Source organism: Phaenicophaeus curvirostris, chromosome 38, assembly GCF_032191515.1.
Source record: "Phaenicophaeus curvirostris isolate KB17595 chromosome 38, BPBGC_Pcur_1.0, whole genome shotgun sequence".
Taxonomy (NCBI): domain Eukaryota; kingdom Metazoa; phylum Chordata; class Aves; order Cuculiformes; family Cuculidae; genus Phaenicophaeus; species Phaenicophaeus curvirostris.
The window spans coordinates 2,057,833-2,074,705 of NC_091429.1; the positions used below are offsets into that span (position 1 = coordinate 2,057,833).

General features: G+C 63.9%; 2 protein-coding genes across 4 annotated transcripts; both read left to right on the plus strand.

Moving 5' to 3' along the window:
• Positions 1-86: 86 nt before the first annotated feature.
• PRIM1 (DNA primase subunit 1) lies at positions 87-4,789 on the plus strand. Its single transcript, XM_069879659.1, has 13 exons — positions 87-229; positions 1,354-1,511; positions 1,599-1,705; positions 1,794-1,867; positions 2,079-2,215; positions 2,281-2,339; positions 2,410-2,524; positions 2,635-2,721; positions 3,378-3,522; positions 4,115-4,184; positions 4,267-4,346; positions 4,415-4,513; positions 4,620-4,789. Exons 1-13 carry the CDS (start codon positions 127-129, stop codon positions 4,637-4,639), a joined length of 1,254 nt encoding a protein of 417 aa, XP_069735760.1. The 5' UTR covers positions 87-126; the 3' UTR covers positions 4,640-4,789.
• Positions 4,790-5,933: 1,144 nt separating this feature from the next.
• Positions 5,934-15,355, plus strand: NACA (nascent polypeptide associated complex subunit alpha). 3 transcript variants are annotated; one of them, XM_069879638.1, is made up of 10 exons: positions 5,934-6,011; positions 6,504-6,575; positions 9,102-11,495; positions 11,616-12,620; positions 13,665-13,750; positions 13,858-13,935; positions 14,204-14,350; positions 14,579-14,707; positions 15,014-15,136; positions 15,245-15,355. In XM_069879638.1, the coding sequence occupies exons 2-10, from the start codon at positions 6,506-6,508 to the stop codon at positions 15,257-15,259; spliced, it is 4,047 nt and encodes a 1,348-aa protein (XP_069735739.1). In that variant the 5' UTR covers positions 5,934-6,011; positions 6,504-6,505; the 3' UTR covers positions 15,260-15,355. The 3 variants fall into 3 exon arrangements, with proteins under 3 accessions (XP_069735739.1, XP_069735737.1, XP_069735740.1); XM_069879636.1 differs by having other exon boundaries at positions 9,102-12,620; XM_069879639.1 differs by lacking the exons at positions 9,102-11,495; positions 11,616-12,620.
• Positions 15,356-16,873: the final 1,518 nt, after the last annotated feature.

Genomic DNA, 16,873 nt, shown 5'->3' on the forward strand with positions numbered 1-16,873 from the left:
CTCCCTCCCAGCTCCAGGACCCCCCCGGACCCCGGGACCCCGGGATCCCCCCGGGCACCCCCCCATCCCACACACCCCCCCCCCGTTCTCCCGGCGGCCCCGGGCCCCGCCCCTCCCCGTCCCGCGATGGCGCCGTTCGAGGCGGCGGCGCTGCCCGAGCTGCTCCCGGTCTTCTACCGGCGGCTCTTCCCGCACGGCGCCTACGGGCGGTGGCTCGGATACGGCGGCGGTGAGGGGGACCGGGGACCGGGACCGGGGAACGGGAACAGCTGGGGATACGGGACCGGGGTGGGGGGGGGGGGACACGGCTGGGGGGGATGCAGGACCGGGATGGATGGGAGTGGGGGGGGGGGGGGACACGGCTGGGGATGCGGTAACGGGTCGAGGACACCGGGACCGGGCGGGGGGCACGGGTAGGGGATGTAGGATGAGGGGGGGACACCGGGACCGGGCGGGGGGCACGGGTGGGGGATGCAGGACGAGACGGGGGACACGGGTAGGGGATGCGGTAACGGGTCGGGGACACCGGGACCGGGCGGGGGACACGGGTAGGGGATGCAGGACCAGGGGGGGACACCGGGACCGGGCGGGGGGCACAGGTAGGGGATGCAGGACCGGGCGTGGGGAACAGGCAGAAGCACCGGGACCGGGTGAGGGTTATGGCCGGGGATGCGCGACCGGGAGGGGACACCGGGAACGAGCAGGGGACACAGCCAGGAGCACCGGGACCGGGCTGGGGGTTATGGCTGAGGATGCAGTAACAGCTGGGGGTGGTAGGACCGGGGGGGGACGCTGGGACCGGGTGGGGGACACCGGGATCAGGCAGGGGACATGGCTGGGGGATGCAGTAGTGGGTGGGGGACGTTGGGAACAGGTCGGGGACGCGGCTGGGGGATGTGAGACTTGGGGGAGACACCGGGAATGGGCGGGGGGCATGAGTAGGGGATGCAGGACCAGGGAGGGACACCGGGACCGGGCAGGGGACACGGCTGGGGGATGTGATAACGGGTGGGGGACACTGGGACGGGGCAGGGGACACGGCTGGGGGATGCGATAACGGGCGGGGGACACCGGGACCAGGCAGGGGACATGGATGAGGGATACGGGAATGGGCAGGGGGACACCGGGACTGGGTGGGGGACACAGCCAGGGCTGGGGCAGGAGGTCCCGGGGCAGCACCGGGGCTGGGGGACCGGGCAGGGGCACTGACCAGGGTCTGGGGTGCCAGGGGATGCAGGGTACGGGGAGGGATGGGGGCTCCTAGATTGGGAGGGTGACGAATGCAGCGAGGGGGCTGTGAGGAACACGCTGGGTCCCGGCTCTCAGGGAATCCCCCTCCCTGTACCCCCACAGTGGTGAAGAACTACTTCCAGCTGCGGGAATTCTCCTTCACGCTGCGAGATGACATCTACGTGCGGTTCCAGTCCTTCGGCAGCCCCCAGGAGCTGGAGCGCGAGCTGCAGAAGCTGAACCCCTACAAGATCGACATCGGCGCCGTCTACTCCCACCGGGTGAGCCCCGTGCCCACCTCAGCACCGACCGGGAACCGGGGTGCTCGGGGGGACCCCGGTCGTGGCTGAGCCCGTCCTGCTCCGCAGCCCAACCAGCACAACACGGTGCACATGGGAGCCTTCCAGCCGCAGGAGAAGGAGCTGGTCTTCGACATCGACATGACGGACTACGATGACGTCCGGAGGTGCTGCAGGTGCTGAGGGTGCTCGCAGCTCGAGCTGGAATGGCTGGTGGGGCTGGGAGGGCGTGCAGGGCGCCTGACTCACCACCTTCACCTCCAGCTCGGCCGAGATCTGCTCCAAGTGCTGGACCTTGATGACCATCGCCGTCCGCATCATCGACCGCGCGCTCGTGGGTGAGGGACTCAACCCCCTCCCTGGGCAGCCTCTGCCAGGGACCAATGACCCTTTCTGTGAAAAGTTTTTTCCTGTCCCCTTCCCTGGAGGGGTTTAAGGGCCGGGTGGACGAGGTGCTGAGGGACATGGGTTAGTGATTGATGGGGATGGTTGGACTCAATGATCCAGTGGGTCTTTTCCAAGCTGGTGATTCTATGATTCTTCCCACAGAGGACCTGGGTGTCCGGCACCGCCTGTGGGTGTACTCGGGCCGGAGGGGTGTCCACTGCTGGGTGTGCGACGACACGGTGCGGAAGTGGTCGCCAGCGCTGCGAGCGGCCGCCGTGGAGTACCTGACGCTGGTGAAGGTGGGTGCATGGGGGGACTGGGCAGCCCTGCTCGCTGCCCCTGCCTGACACCGCTGTCCCTGCAGGGTGGAGCAGAGACAGTGAAGAAGGTGAACCTCTCCGAGCCCATCCACCCCTTCATCAGGTCGGTGAGGACCCCCTGCCCGCCCCCGCGGCCGCCACCGTGGTGCTGAGTGTCTCCTGGTGCTCCGCAGGCGCTCGGTTGGTGTGGTGGAGAAGTACTTCGAGGCGTATGCGCTGGTGGGCCAGGATATCCTGGGCAGCCCGGAGAGCTGGGAGAAGGTGCTGGCCCTGGTCCCAGAGGATATCCTTGCCAGAGCGGCCCCCGTGCCGGGTGGGAGCGAGGGTCTGTGCCATGGGGAGCGGGGTTAGTAGCGTCCAGCGTGTCCATCATCAGCCTTGACCACCGGGCACAGCACCGTGAGGCGCTGCAGGGAGAATTCCCCAAGAAGCGGGACTCGGTGCAGCGCTGGGAGCTGCTGAAGGGCAGGATGGAGCGGACACGGGTGAGTGGCTGCCGAGCAGGGGGATCATAGAATCACCAGGTTGGAAAAGACCCACCAGATCATCGAGTCCAACCATTCCCATCAATCACTAACCCATGGCCCTCAGCACCTCGTCCACCCGGCCCTTAAACCCCTCCAGGGAAGGGGACTCAACCCCCTCCCTGGGCAGCCTCTGCCACTGCCCAGTGACCCTTTCCATGGAAAATTTTTTCCTGGTGTTCAGCCTAAACCTCCCCTTGATGGTGGAGCTTGAGGCCATTCCCTCTCGTTCTGTCCCCTGGGAGAAGAGCCCAGCTCCCTCCTCTCCACAACCTCCTCTCAGGGAGTTGCAGAGAGCAATGAGGTCTCCCCTCAGCCTCCTCTTCTCCAGGATAAACCCCCCCAGCTCTCTCAGCTGCTCCTCTTCTTCTCCAGCCCCCTCCCCAGCTTCCTTGCTTTTCTCTGGACTCGCTCCAGAGCCTCAACATCCTTCTTGTGGGGAGGGCCCAGCACTGACCCCAGGATTCGAGGAGCGGTCTCCCCAGGGCCGAGGCCAGAGGGAGAAGAACCTCCCTGGCCCTGCTGGCCACGCCGGGTCTGATCCAAGCCAAGATGCCCTTGGCCTTCTTGGCCACGATCTGTTTCTTGCCGCCTCCCTGACCCGCCTTTGCCCGCAGAGGCCAGGAGGGAGCGGGAAGAGCGTCCCGTGCTACGCCGACTGGGAGATCATGCTGCAGTTCTGCTTCCCCCGCCTCGACATCAACGTCAGCAAGGGCTTGGGGCACCTCCTGAAGAGCCCTTTCAGCGTGCACCCCAAAACAGGTGAGGCTGGGGCTGCACCCACAGGGACCCCATGCCAGCAGCGTGGCCGTTCCCGTTATTCCAGATCATAGAATCACCAGGTTGGAAAAGACCCACTTTGCTAATTTGGGTGTCTTGTTTCTTTCTTATTTTCTTCTGCAATATTTAAGATTTTTTTTTTCAACTAATTCGCAGGATTAGAACTAGATAAAGGCGCAGAAATATCATAGAAGAGTGTTATGACATTGTTTCTTTTAACAGAAATAGGAGAACAACAAATTGTGTAGCTCTCATACCTAGTTTTCTTGTAGCTCTCGTACCTAGTTTTCTTGTAGCTCTCGTACCTACTTTTCTTGTAGCTCCCATACCTACTTTTCTCGCAGCAGCAGTTGATTTGTGTTCTTTCCTTTGGGGCTTTATTGAGTCAGGGTCCCTAACACACACCACCAAAGCATTTTTAAATCAAGGAGAAGCGAAACCTTTGGAGTTTGAAATGGCTTTGTAGAATTCCTGAGAGAAAATACTTTTCCAAAAATTATAACCTTCTTTTTCAATGCTTTTAAAAGTAATTCTTGTAATACCACAGGGACTCCTCTCTCTCTGTCTTCCGCAGGTCGCATCTCGGTGCCGCTGGACCTGCAGCGGTTGGATCAGTTCGATCCATTCGCCGTTCCCACTATAAGGTGGGTGAGCGGGGCTGGTGGAACTGGGGGGGGGGTCCCAGCGATGCCCGCAGCCCCCCAACATCCCCCTGTCCCACCCCAGCTCCCTGTGCGAGGAGCTGGACGCAGACACCACGGAGCAGGAGGAGGGCAGCGAGACGGAGCCGAAGCGGCGAGCGCGGGGTGAGTGGGGCCAGGGGTTGGGGTGCAGGAGGGGTCCCCGCTGTCTGCTGAGCTCTCGGAATCTCCAGATTACAGGAAGACGAGCCTGGCGCCCTACGTGAGGATCTTCGAGCAGTTCGTGGAGGAGATGGAGCAGGAGCGGAGGGGAGAGCTGCTGCGGAGGAGCGGTGCGTGCCGGCTGTGGCTGGAGCTGACGGGGCACCCCAAAGAGCGGGCCCCAGCTTTGGAAACTGTGCTTTTTACTGGAAAATTCCCAATTTCTCCTCTTTGCAGATCTACAAGGAGATTTCTGAGGCCTCGCTGCCAGTGGCTGCCCCGTCCTTGCTGCGGGGCCACTGCTGGCCACAAGCATCCTGGTCTCTCATCTGCAGCCGAATCCTCCAGACCTACTCCAACCCTTCCCATTTTTTTGTACCTTTTCTACATAAAAAACATTAAATGTCTCCGTTGTCAGCGTGGCTGAGCCCGGGAGCGCCCAGGCCAGGGAAGCTGGGGCTGGGAGCCGTGTCCTTGCGGGGACGGGGGGGTCCTGCCCTTGCTCTGCGGTTGCAGGGTCTCTGCCCCACACCTGGGGGTCTCTGCCCCACACCTGGGGGGGATCCTGGCCCCACAACTCGGGGGATCCTGGCCCCACAACTCAGGGGATCCTGGCCCCACAACTCAGGGGATCTTGGCCCTACAGTGAGGGGCCCCAGCACCATCCCCATAGGGGATCCCTCCTCCCATGAGGAAAGCTGGCCCCACAGTGGGGTTCCTGGCCTGCTCCAGGGGTCCCTGCCCCCCACATAGGTGTCCCTGCCCCACACAAGGGGGGTCTCTGTCCCAGAATGGGGGGTCCCTGCCCCACACTGGGTGTCCTGGCCCACTCCAGGGATCCCTGCCCCACACAGGCGGATCCCTGGCCTGCACTGGGGATCCTTACCCCACTATGGAGGGTCCCTGCCCCACACCGGGGGGTCCCTGCCCCACACATAGGGATCCTTTTCCCACACTGACATCCTGGCCTGCTCTGAGGGGTCCCTGCCCCACAATGGGGATCCCTACCCACACCTGGGGGTCTCTGCCCCACAACTCGGGGTGGGGGGGGCCAGCGCCATCCCCATAGGGGATCCCTGCCCCCATGAGGAAAGCTGGCCCCACAGTGGGGTTCCTGGCCTGCTCCAGGGGTCCCTGCCCCCCACATAGGTGTCCCTGCCCCACACTGGGGGGGTCCCTGCCCCACACAGGGGCGTCCCTGACCCACACTGCTGTCCTGGCCTCCTCCAAGGGGTCCTTGCCCCACACAGGGGGATCCCTGGCCTGCACTGGGGATCCTTACCCCACAATGGAGGGTCCCTGCCCCACACTGGGGGGTCCCTGCCCCACACATAGGGATCCTTGCCCCACACCTGGGTATCCCTGCCCCACACTGACATCCTGGCCCGCTCTGAGGGGTCCCTGCCCCACAATGGGGATCCCTACCCCACACCTGAGGATCCCTGCCCCACACCTGGGGGTCTCTGCCCCACAGTGGGAGGGTCCCTACTCTGCCCGGAACGCCCGTTGCCCGGAACGCTCCGTCGCGGCCGCCGGGGCGGAGGGGACCGGAAGCCTCGTTCCCCGGAAGCCGCATCCTCGGCCGCTCCGTCTCTTTCCGCCGCCATCTTGGACCCCGCTCCCCGCACAGTGAGTCCCGCGGCCGCCATCCGCCTCCATCCGCCTCCATCCGCCGCCGCGGGGCCGGGACGGGGGCGGCGGGGCGGCCCCACAGGCCCTGGGAGGGGCGGGACTGGGGGTGGGGGGAACCGGGAGCGGCTCGAGCCGGCCCCGCGCACCGGGAAGCGACCGCCGCCGGCGGGGAGAGGCTTGAGGGAGCCGGGAGGCCGCAGCCCGGCGGGAGGGACCGGGAGGACCGGGCAGGGGGCAGCCGGGGGCTGATAAGGCCGGAATCGACCCCTACCGGGCTTCGGGGGGACCGGGGGAGCCGGGAAGCGGCCGTAGCCAGAGGAGGAGAGGCCGGGGAAACCGGGGGAGGTGACCGGCGACCGCTGGGGTCAGGGCCAGCCGTTACCGGGCAGGGGGGACAAGGGGTTCGGGGTTGGTCTGTGCCGGGTGCCCGGTCCCGGTGCCGCCCGGACCCGTCGAGCGCGGGCGCTGTCGGTTGTACCTCCCCCGCAGAAATGCCTGGCGAAGCCACAGAAACCGTCCCGGCCACCGAGCAGGAGCTGCCGCAGCCGCAGGCTGAGACGGGTGAGCCCGGGGGCACTGGGGGAACGGGGAGGGGTGACCGGGCTGGCGGCGGGGGGGCGGCCCCGGTTGCCCGGGTGCGGTCGTTGTGTTGCTTTTAAGGGTGAAAGGTTGGGGAAGCTTTTTAGCCGCTCGTATTCTGGAATCCCGGGAGAGCCGGGCTCGGTCCGGAGCGGCGGGAGCAGCTACCGGGGAGGCGCAGACACCCGTGATCGCTGGAGCGGCTCCGAATCCCTCGGGAGCGGGGATTCACTCTAGGGATGCGTTCGGTGCTGCTGCCTGGGCGAGGAACCCTGGGAATGGAGGGGAGTCCGGGGACCCCCGGGAATAGGGGGGGGATCCAGGGACCCCCCGGGGCGGCCGGAATTCCCGGGAGCGGCTCCTGGGGCCAAGGAGGCCGAGCGGCGGCTGAGCCTCCGGCCTCTCCGGGCACAACCGGGATTCCCGCGGGGCGGCCGCTTCCCACCATCCTCTTTTATTTTGGGGATGCTTTTTTTTTCGAAAAGAACTCCCCCTCGTCCCCTCCCGGAGCTCCGTCGCTCCTCAGGCTGCGGGGGCTCCCGGGGAGCTGCCGGGACCGGAGCTGGTGGGTAGAGGAGAAGGATGAGAGCTGGTGTTTTCATTCCTGCTGCGGAGCCGGCTGTTCCGAACACCAGCTGCTCGGGAGGCGCTGGGCTCGCTGTCACCCCGGGATGGGGTCCAGGCAGCTTCCCTGGGGGGAAATCGTATCCCTGGGGGGGCTCGGTTGGTCTCTGGAAAGGCTGCGAGATGGGGCAGCGCCGTCTCGGATCCAGTTTTTGGTGTCAGCTCTCTAGTGTGGGTGGCTCCGCGTTCCTGGAAGCTTGTCCGTGCTCGGCACGCCCTGCGCCTCGCAGAAGGGGCCACCGGAGAGGGGTGAACAGCGCAAGCATCGCAGGAATGGCCTCAGCAGGGCTGGTGAGGTGTCAGGGAGGGACTGAAAGGGCTGGCAAGGATAAAAGAGCTTTTTGGAGCCTGGTCTGGAAATGGCTTGGGACCAGCTTTGCTCTGAGCAAGGGCTGGCGCTCCTTTTCGAGGCGCCAGGAGGTTCCTCAGAGCAGGAATTGTCCTCGTACCTGTTGGCATGATGTCCCAGTGTCCGGTGCTCACAGAGTAGTTGCTCAGCTCCAGGCTGGTGCTTCCCACCCCCTGCATTCCAGGCTGGGCTCCAGGAATGGGTATCGAGCAGCCGCAGGGCTGCTGCTCTGGGGCAGAGGCAGCTGCAAGTGTGCGTAAAGCTGTTTCAGTGACAGCAGCAGATCTGTGGCTTCTGTGATGTGAGGGATTTCTCTGAGTCGGGTTGTGGTTTGGGCTCCTTGGCCATCGGGGGCTTTCTCTGGGCAGCTGGCCCTGCTGGGACACGCTAAGATGTGCCGGGACGTGCCAGGTCACGCTGCTTCTGCGCTGGGGCTGGCGCTGCCAGAGGGCGGGTGCGTAACTGGGCCGGTTCCGCTGGTCGGACCAGCGCTGGCTCCCTCTGGTTCCCTAGTGGCTCCCTCTGGTCACCCACCGATGTTCTGGGTGGCGCTGGGGGAGCCTTGGGGTGCTCTGGGTTGGGGGAACTCCCATTAGGCTGAACATTAGGAAAATATTTTTCACAGAAAGGGTCCTTGGGCACTGGCAGAGGCTGCCCAGGGAGGGGGTTGAGTCCCCTTCCCTGGAGGGGTTTAAGGGCCGGGTGGACGAGGTGCTGAGGGCCATGGGTTAGTGATTGATGGGAATGGTTGGACTCGATGATCCGGGGGGTCTCTTCCAACCTGGTGATTCTCTGATTAATGAGCTGTTAATGACCTTTCTCCCTGTCCAGCTCCCACCCCTCCCAGTCCTGCTCCAGTGCCAGGTACTCCAGACTCTCTGGACTCTCATTAACCCCTGCGTGCTCATTAACCCCTTTGCTGTGACCCTTAATAATGGGGAAACGTGAGTTGTGCGCTGGCCCTGCCTTGGGATCCCGGGCTCCCAGGGGCCCCTGCTGGCCCTGGGGCGCTCCCAGAACTGTCTTGTGGGTCAGCGTGTGGGATTTAGCTTTTCCTTCTGTTCCCGGATGGGTCCTCGCCAGCCGGTGTCTCAACACTGTGGCTCGGGCCAAGGCTGCGGCTACCCCTTCCAAAGGGAAGAGCCAAGGACAGAGCTGGCAGCAAACCCTGGCCCCTGCACTGGCCCCAGCAGGTTCCTTTTGGGCCTTCGTGCCGTTCCAGATTCTCCTGCCGGGCCAGGGTTTGGCCACAGCTGCCCTGAACCAGGGAAGTTTGGGGTGGCCCCGCTGAACCCCACACCAGAATCTGCCTTCTGTGGAGCCCATCGGCTCGTGCATGAGCGTGGCTCTCCCTGAGCGATCAGTGCTGGATTCCAGAGGCAGGGAAGCGGCCCAGTCCGTGCTTGACCTGGCAGCCTTCCTGGCGCTTGCTGTTACTCCAGGAGCCGCTTAGGAAGGCTGGGATGGCGCTGGGATGGGCCTTCTCCTGGCCTCCCTCTCTTTTCTCATCCCCTCACTCTGTTTCTTTCCCTCAGCTGCTCCTCACTCTGCTCGTTCTCCAGCTCCAGGCCCGGCTGGCCAGGCTCTCCCAGCGGAGCCGCCCAGCCCTGCAGGCTGCCCACCTCCCCTCTCCCCGGCTGTGGTCCCGGCTGCGGCAATCCCGGTGTTTTCCGTTCCCCCCCAGCTCCCTGCCCCGGCTCTGCAAGTCCCAGTCACCACTTCTCCTCCTCCAGCCCCAGCTCCCCAGCCCCAGGCGGGTTTTCCAGCCCCAGGATCTCCAGGCCCTGCTCCAGGTATCCCGGTAGCTCCAGGGCTCCCGGTCTCGGTGTTTGTGGCTCCCGCTGCGGTGACAAGCCCCGTGGCAGCCCCGGCTGCTGCCCCACCACCACCTCTCTCCACTCCGCTGCCGGCACCCTCAGCTTCTCCCCAGAGCCCAGGCTCTCCTCTTCCTGCGGCAGTCGCTCTGCGGCCTGTCCTGACACCGGTGGCTCTGGCAATGCCGGTGGCTCCTGGCAGCCCTGCCACCGTCCCGCTGGCGTCCCCCTCGGCCTCTCCCCGGTGCCCGACCTCTGCACCCATTTTCCTGCCTGCGCCTGTGGCTCCACTGTCACCCCGTGCCCCTCCGGTGCCAGCCGGGATGGCTCCCGGGAGTCCGGCTGCCACCCCACAGGGCCCAGCCCCGGCTGCTCCGATAGCTCCACTGGTACCAGTTGATCCGGCTGGTGCTAAGACCCTTCCCTTGGGCCCAGCCCCGGTGGCCCCGGCTGCTTTCGCTGCAGGAGAGCTGCTCCCTGGCCCCACGGCTGGCACCCCTCCTCCTGGGGCCCTGGATCCTCGGGCAGCTCCCGTTGCTCCCAAACCTCTCAGCGCTGTCCCGGCACCCGCAGGGCCCCCGGCAGCACCGGCCACGGCTGCTTTGGCCAAAGCTGCTCCCGCAAGCACCAGCTCCACACCAGCGTTGGCTGGACCAGCTGCTCCTTTGGCTCTGGTCAGCTCCCTGCCTGCCACGCCGGCTGCTCCGGCCACCCCTCCTGTGGCCAAAGCTGCTCCTGGGAGCCCAGTTCCTTCCCCTGCAGCCCTTGTCATGCCAGCTCCTGTGGCTCCAGCTGTCCCCTTGGCTCCTGCCATATCAGCTTCTGCAGGGGCTCCGGCCTCTCCTGCAGCCAAATCACCCGTGAGCCCAGATGCTGCCCCCTTGGCCCCTGTGGTGCCAGCTCCTGCAGCTCCCCCGGCTCCGGCCTCTCCTGCAGCCAAATCACCCGTGAGCCCAGGTGCTGCCCCCTTGGCCCCTGTGGTGCCAGCTCCTGCAGCTCCCCCGGCTCCGGCCTCTCCTGCAGCCAAATCACCTCCTGTGAGCCCAGGTGCTGCCCCCTTGGCCCCTGGGGTGCCAGCTCCTGCAGCTCCGCTGGCTCTGGCCTCTCCTGCAGCCAAATCACCTCCTGTGAGCCCAGGTGCTGCCCCCTTGGCCCCTGCGGTGCCAGCTCCTGCAGCTCCGCCGGCTCCAGCCTCTCCTGCAGCCAAATCACCTCCTGTGAGCGCAAGTGCTGCCTCATCTGCTGGTTCCCTGCCTGCTGCCCCAGCAGTGGCCACTCCAGCCTCTTCTGTGCCCAAAGTGGCTCCCAAGAGCCCAGTTGCTGCCCCCTCACCCTCTGCCACGGCCCTTCCTGCAGCCAAAGCTGCTCCTGAGGGCCCAGTTGCTGCTCTGCCTTCTCCCCCTGCTGTGCCAGTGGTGGCAGCTCCACCACCGGCTCTGGCTGCCCCTCCTGCAGCCAAATTGCTTCCCACAAGCCCTGTCACTGCCCCGGCTGCTCCCTCTCTCCCTGCCGGCTCCCCTCCTCCTGTTGCACCCGTGCTGGCAACTCCAGCCCCTCCTGTGCCCACGGCGGCTCCTGTGAGCCCAGTTGCTGCCCCTCCTGCAGCCAAAGCAGCTCCCAAGGGCTCGGCTGCTGCCACTCCAGCTCCTCCTGCAGCCAAAGCAACTCCCGTGAGCCCAGTTGTTGCCCCAGCTGCCCCCTCAGCCCCTGCCGTGCCAGCTCCCGCAGCCCCACCAGCTCCAGGCCCTCCTGCAGCCAAAGCAGCTCCCAAGAGCCCAGTTGCTGCTCCCTCAGCCACTGCCCCGCCAGCTCCTCCTGCTCCGCAGTCTCCAACCACTCCCCCAGCAGCCGCACCAGCTCCAGCTGCTTCCTCCGCAGCCAAAGTGGCTCCCAAGAGCCCGGTTGCTGCTCCCCCAGCCGCAGCTGTGCCAGTGCCACCAGCTCCAGCAAGTCCTTCTGGAGCCAAAGCTCCCAAGAGCCCTGGTGCAGCCACATCAGCTCCCCCAGCAGCCAAAGTGGCTCCTAAGAGCCCAGTTGCTGCTCCCTCAGCTGCAGCTGCTCCAATGCCGCCAGCTCCACCTGCCCCTGCTGGAGCCAAAGCTCCCAAGAGCCCTGGTGCAGCCACACAAGCTCCAGCAGCTCCTCCAGCAACCAAAGTGGCTCCCAAGAGCCCAGTTGCTGCTTCCTCGGCTGCTGCCGCTCCAGCACCAACAGCTCCAGCAAGTCCTGCTGGAGCCAAAGCTCCCAAGAGCCCGGTTGCTGCTTCCTCAGCTGATGCCGCTCCAGTGCTGGCAGCTCCAACAGGCCCTGCTGGAGCCAAAGCTCCCAAGAGCCCTGGTGCAGCTCCTAAGAGTCTGGTTGCTGGTTCCTCGGCTGATGCCGCTCCAGCACCAGCAGCTCCAGCAAGTCCTGCTGGAGCCAAAGCTCCCAAGAGCCCAGTTGCAGCTCCTAAGAGTCCGGTTGCTGCTTCCTCGGCTGATGCCGCTCCAGCGCCAGCAGCTCCAGCAGGTCCTGCTGGAGCCAAAGCTCCCAAGAGCCCGGTTGCTGCTTCCTCGGCTGATGCCGCTCCAGCGCTGGCAGCTCCAACAGGCCCTGCTGGAGCCAAAACTCCCAAGAGCCCGGTTGCTGCCCCATCAGCCTCTGCTGCACCAGCTCTGGCTGCTCCACCAACTGCTGCTGCAGCCAAAACTCCCAAGAGCCCTGCTGCTGCTCCAGCACCAACAGCTCCAGCAGGCCCTGCTGGAGCCAAAGCTCCCAAGAGCCCGGTTGCTGCTTCCTCGGCTGCTGCCGCTCCAGCACCGGCAGCTCCAGCAAGTCCTGCTGGAGCCAAAGCTCCCAAGAGCCCCGTTGCGGCTCCTTCAGCTGCTGCCACACCAGCTCCAGCAGCCAAAGTGGCTCCTGAGAAAGCAGCACCCAGCACAGGGGCTCCTGCTCCTGGCATCGCTGCCCCAGCCCCGGGGGTTCCCAGCGTCCCCCCAAAGCCACCGTCCGATCATGCTGCCGGTGTTCCTGGCTCTGTCCCTGCTGCTCCCCCCGTGCGGAAGCAGCCGCCCCCCAGCAAAGCCCCCCGCCCTCCCAAAGCCCCCCCGAAGGCCCCTGCCTGCGCCGACGAGGATGCCGAGCTGCCCCCTCTGATCCCCCCGGAGCCGCCGGCCGCCGAGCTGCCCGTTCAGCCCATCCTGGTGGACTTCTCTCCCCGTGCGGCTCCCGCGCAGCCCCCGGTGCTGCGGAACCACAAGGGTATTCCTGCCTTGGTTTGCCGTGTGCATGGAGTGTCACTGCCTGCCCACGGATACTAACCCACCGCCGGGGCCACGTGCCCGCACCGTGCATGGAGTGTCGCTTGGGATTAGCAGTGCCGTGGCGGAAGCAGGCCTGGAACGAGTGGAAAGTGCCTGGGAAGAAGGAGGAGAGGTGGCCTGCGGCCGCGAGATCACGCGGGTCTGGGCTCAGTGTGGTCAGAGTCACTAACGCCTGGTCTCGACACGGAGCACGGTGTGGTTTGTGGCATGGGCGTTGCGGCTCTTGGTGCGCTCCGAGGAAGCTCCTTTGCCTGCCTGAGCCACTTGGATCCCCTGGGCGTGCTCCAGCAGCCTGCAGGGAGCTTTGCCGTGTGCTCAGTGTGGCTGTGGGCACCGCAGCCCTTTCCAGGGAAGGAACCGGGAGTGAAGTCAGGGCCGCGGCTGCATGGGAGCATCAGGACCTCCTCCCAAGGCTGGGTTTGTAGGCTCTCAAGGGGCCGGCCACCCTCTGAGCCTCTCAGGCTGTGGCACCGAGCCTGGCCTGAGCATCCAAGGATGCCATTCCTTGAAGGAGGAGTTCCAAGGTGGTGGGAATTATCCCTGCGGTGAGGTTGTGGGAAGGCACAAGAGCCCCAGAGATGCAGGGAGCTCGGTCTCGCTACTGTTCCTGAGCTCCTGCGGCCCCAACTGTGCTGCTGCCTGAGCAGCTTTGAGGGGAACTCAGAGATTCCCTGGCTGCTGCTGGCTTCTCCGCCTGGGGATTGTGCCTGGAGCTTCTCCAGCTGGACTGCTGTGCCTCAGGCTGGGGGTGCGGTGTTCCAGAGCAGAGATGGCGCTGTGCTCTCCCTGCTGCCTTAGGGCATTGACACCACGGTGAGACTGGGCTGAGGCTCTGTGCCACCCGTTTCCGATGGTGTTGGGGTTGCCAGATCCTGCATAACCGTGTTGACCAGAGCTGTCGGCACTCAGAGCCCCAGCAACGTGCTTCCATGCTCTCTGCATCCCCTGAGCTGGAAAGAACAGCGTGTGTTTGTGTCTGTAGGGTCCGGAACAGAGTCTGACAGTGATGAATCCGTGCCAGAGCTGGAAGAGCAGGACTCCACACAGGCTACGACACAGCAGGCACAGGTAGGGCAGGCACCGGTGCATCCCCGCGGCACAGCAGGATCCTTGCCGGTGCCGGCTGTTGTCATCTGTGGATTGTGACGAGCCCCTCGTGTTCTCTCTCCTTGCAGCTGGCAGCAGCGGCTGAAATCGATGAGGAACCCGTTAGCAAAGCAAAACAGAGCCGGAGTGAAAAGAAAGCACGGAAGGTGTGGTGGGATTGGGGGGTAGACGGCAGAGGTTGCCCAGCAAAATCTTTGTGTCTGGGCAAGCTCGAGGTCATGCCATGGATCTCACCAGTCCTGGGAGCAGGGAATTCCCTCCCAGCGCACCAGGCTATAATGCTGGGAATGCCTCTGCGGCACTAAAACACACGTTTTTGTTTGTGTGAGCGCCAGGGCTCTGGAGAGTGGATAAATGGACACATCCCTTCCTGGCCGGGCTGTCCCGGTGACCCTTTTTCCCTCCCATTCCCAGGCAATGTCCAAGCTGGGCCTTCGCCAGGTGACAGGAGTCACCAGAGTCACCATCCGCAAGTCCAAGAACATCCTCTTCGTCATCACAAAGCCCGACGTCTACAAGAGCCCGGCCTCAGACACCTACATCGTCTTCGGCGAGGCCAAGGTGCGCTGGCTCTGCGTCAAGCTCACGGCTTTGCTAGGGTTCCTCGTGCCGCCTGTTGCCTGCGGTGCTGCCAGCACCTTTCCCCTGCTCTGTGCCGGCCTGTTGTCCGCACCGAGGGCTCTGATTCTCAGAGCAGATGGATGTGCTGGCAACGCTGTGGCGCTCAGAGCTGAAATGTCACCATCCTCCCCAGCACAGGGGACTCAACTCTCACTCTCCTCTCCACAGATCGAGGACCTTTCCCAGCAAGCGCAGCTGGCGGCAGCTGAGAAGTTCAAAGTGCAAGGAGAGGCCGTTTCGAACATCCAGGAAAACACGCAGACGCCCACAGTGCAAGAGGAGAGCGAGGAGGAGGAGGTGCCTGCGCCATTCCCACCGGGCTGGGCCTATCCCGGGAGCCACACGGCTGCTGGGCTGCAGACCTGGAGCTTCAATGCGTGGCCTGGGAGCACCGAGAGCTTGTGTTGAGACCTGGGGTTTTCTTCCCCTCATCCATGGGGAATGGAGAGCGCAGGGTTCTCAGGCTGGCAGATCCGGTCCCGATGCTGGCAGGGATCATCCCTGGGGCTGGCTAGCACCCGATTCCACGAGCGGGAGCTGTCCCAGCACAGCCAATCCCGTTTCCCTCGGCCTGGCACCAATCCTGGGCTCTGTCTCCTGCAGGTGGACGAGACTGGCGTGGAGGTGAAGGACATCGAGCTGGTGATGTCGCAGGCGAATGTGTCCCGGGCGAAGGCCGTGCGCGCTCTCAAGAACAACAGCAACGACATCGTGAACGCCATCATGGTGAGCGCCTGCTCTGGAAGCCGGAGCGGGGAACGTGCCGGCAGCCACAGAGCTGGATCAGAGCAGGCTGTGTGCCACCGGCTCCTGACGTGTCTGTTCTCTCCGCAGGAGCTGACGATGTAGCCACCGGTGGGAGCAGCTGTTTTGGGGCCTCAAGGAAGGTGCAGCACAGTCGCGGTTTGTACTGTTTCTATCGACCAATAAATGTTGTGGCTTATCCTTGGGGAACCATTCCTGCTCCATGTCAGCTGACGAGGCTCCTGGTGGAACCTTCCGCCCTGGAAGATGCCCTGTTCCATCGCAGGAAGGTGGCCAAGGAGGCCAATGGCATCTTGGCTTGGATCAGACACGGCGTGGCCAGCAGGTCCAGGGAGGTTCTTCTCCCTCTGGACTTGGTACTGGGGAGACCGCTCCTCCTGCTCTATCTGGTTGAGTCCCCTTCCCTGGAGGGGTTTAAGGAACGGGTGGACGAGGTACTAAGGGACATGGTTTAGCGTTTGATAGGAATGGTTGGACTCGATGATCCAGTGGGTCTCTTCCAACCTGGTTATTCTATGATCCCACCTCAGCAGAAGGGCACCTGCCTGTTCCCAGGTTTCCATCCTGTCCGAAGAGCCGCCGTTTGCCTGGGGATGCTGGATCTGGGCCTCTGTAGGGATCTGCCATGGAGTGTCTCCTCCCCCACCCTTGGTGTTCACTTCTCTGAGGTTGCTCCCTCGCTTCCCTGCAGCCATGCGATGGGGAGGGATTGGGGCATCCCATCTTTCCAGCCTGATTCAAAGGGAGGCTGAGGCCCATCCAGTTTCAGCTTGACCAGTTGAGCCTCTGCTCCACTGGACTGGTGAGGAGCGGCAGGACAGGAGCCCACGGCCCTGAGTGCCACAGAGCTGGAACTGGAAAAACTGGAACTGGGCTTCCATGCTCTGGCTGGGCACCTCCATTCCCAACTGCTCCCTCTGAGCCAGGCACCTGTGGGAATCTCCTGGGCAAAGCTGCCTCAATGATGAGAGTGTGGGCTCGGGCTGGGGGCTGTGGCCGGCGCCTGATCCTGTTTCCATTCCCACTCGTGTTCCTGCTCCCATTCTGTTCCTGTTCCATTTCCATTCCCGTTCCCATTCTATTCCCATTCCTGATCCTGTTCCTGCTCCCACCTCTGTACCTGCTCCCATTCCTGTTCCCATTCTATTCCTGATCTTGCTTCTGTTCCACTCCCATTCCCATTCTGTTCCTGTTCCCATTCCCCCTTCCATTCCCATTCCTACTTCCATTCCTGTTCCCATTTCTGCTCCCATTCTGTTTCTGTTCCCACTCCTGATCCTGTTCCCATTCCCACTCCTGTCCCCATTCTGCTCCCATTCCCTCTTCCCTTCCTGTTCCTGATTCTGTTCCTGTTCAGGTTCTATTCCTGTTTCTATTTCTGTTCCCATTCTATTTCTGATCCTGCTGCTTTTCCACTCCCATTCCCATTCTGTTCCTGCTCCTGTTCCCATTCCCCCTTCCATTCCCATTCTTGTTCCTACTTGTGTTCCTGGTCCCATTTCCGTTCCCATTCTATTCCCGCTCCTGCTCCCATTCCTATTCCCACTCCTGTTCCCATTCCTGCTCCCATTCCACTCCCGTTCCTGTTCCCATTCCTGCTCCTGGTTCTGTTCCTGTTCCCATTCTATTCCTGCTCCTGTTCCCATTCCCCCTTCCATTCCCATTCCTGTTCCTACTTCCATTTCTGTTCCCATTCCT

Bases quoted from the DNA above. Each gene is read 5' to 3' on its own strand.
- PRIM1 (XM_069879659.1), top strand. From the start codon at position 127: ATGGCGCCGTTCGAGGCGGCGGCGCTGCCCGAGCTGCTCCCGGTCTTC. The intron at 230-1,353 runs GTGAGGGGGACC...GTACCCCCACAG, and splicing joins GTGGCTCGGATACGGCGGCG to TGGTGAAGAACTACTTCCAG. The intron at 4,514-4,619 runs GTGCGTGCCGGC...TCCTCTTTGCAG, and splicing joins AGAGCTGCTGCGGAGGAGCG to ATCTACAAGGAGATTTCTGA.
- NACA (XM_069879636.1), top strand. From the start codon at position 6,506: ATGCCTGGCGAAGCCACAGAAACCGTCCCGGCCACCGAGCAGGAGCTG. The intron at 12,621-13,664 runs GTATTCCTGCCT...TTGTGTCTGTAG, and splicing joins GGTGCTGCGGAACCACAAGG to GGTCCGGAACAGAGTCTGAC. The intron at 14,351-14,578 runs GTGCGCTGGCTC...TCCTCTCCACAG, and splicing joins TCGTCTTCGGCGAGGCCAAG to ATCGAGGACCTTTCCCAGCA.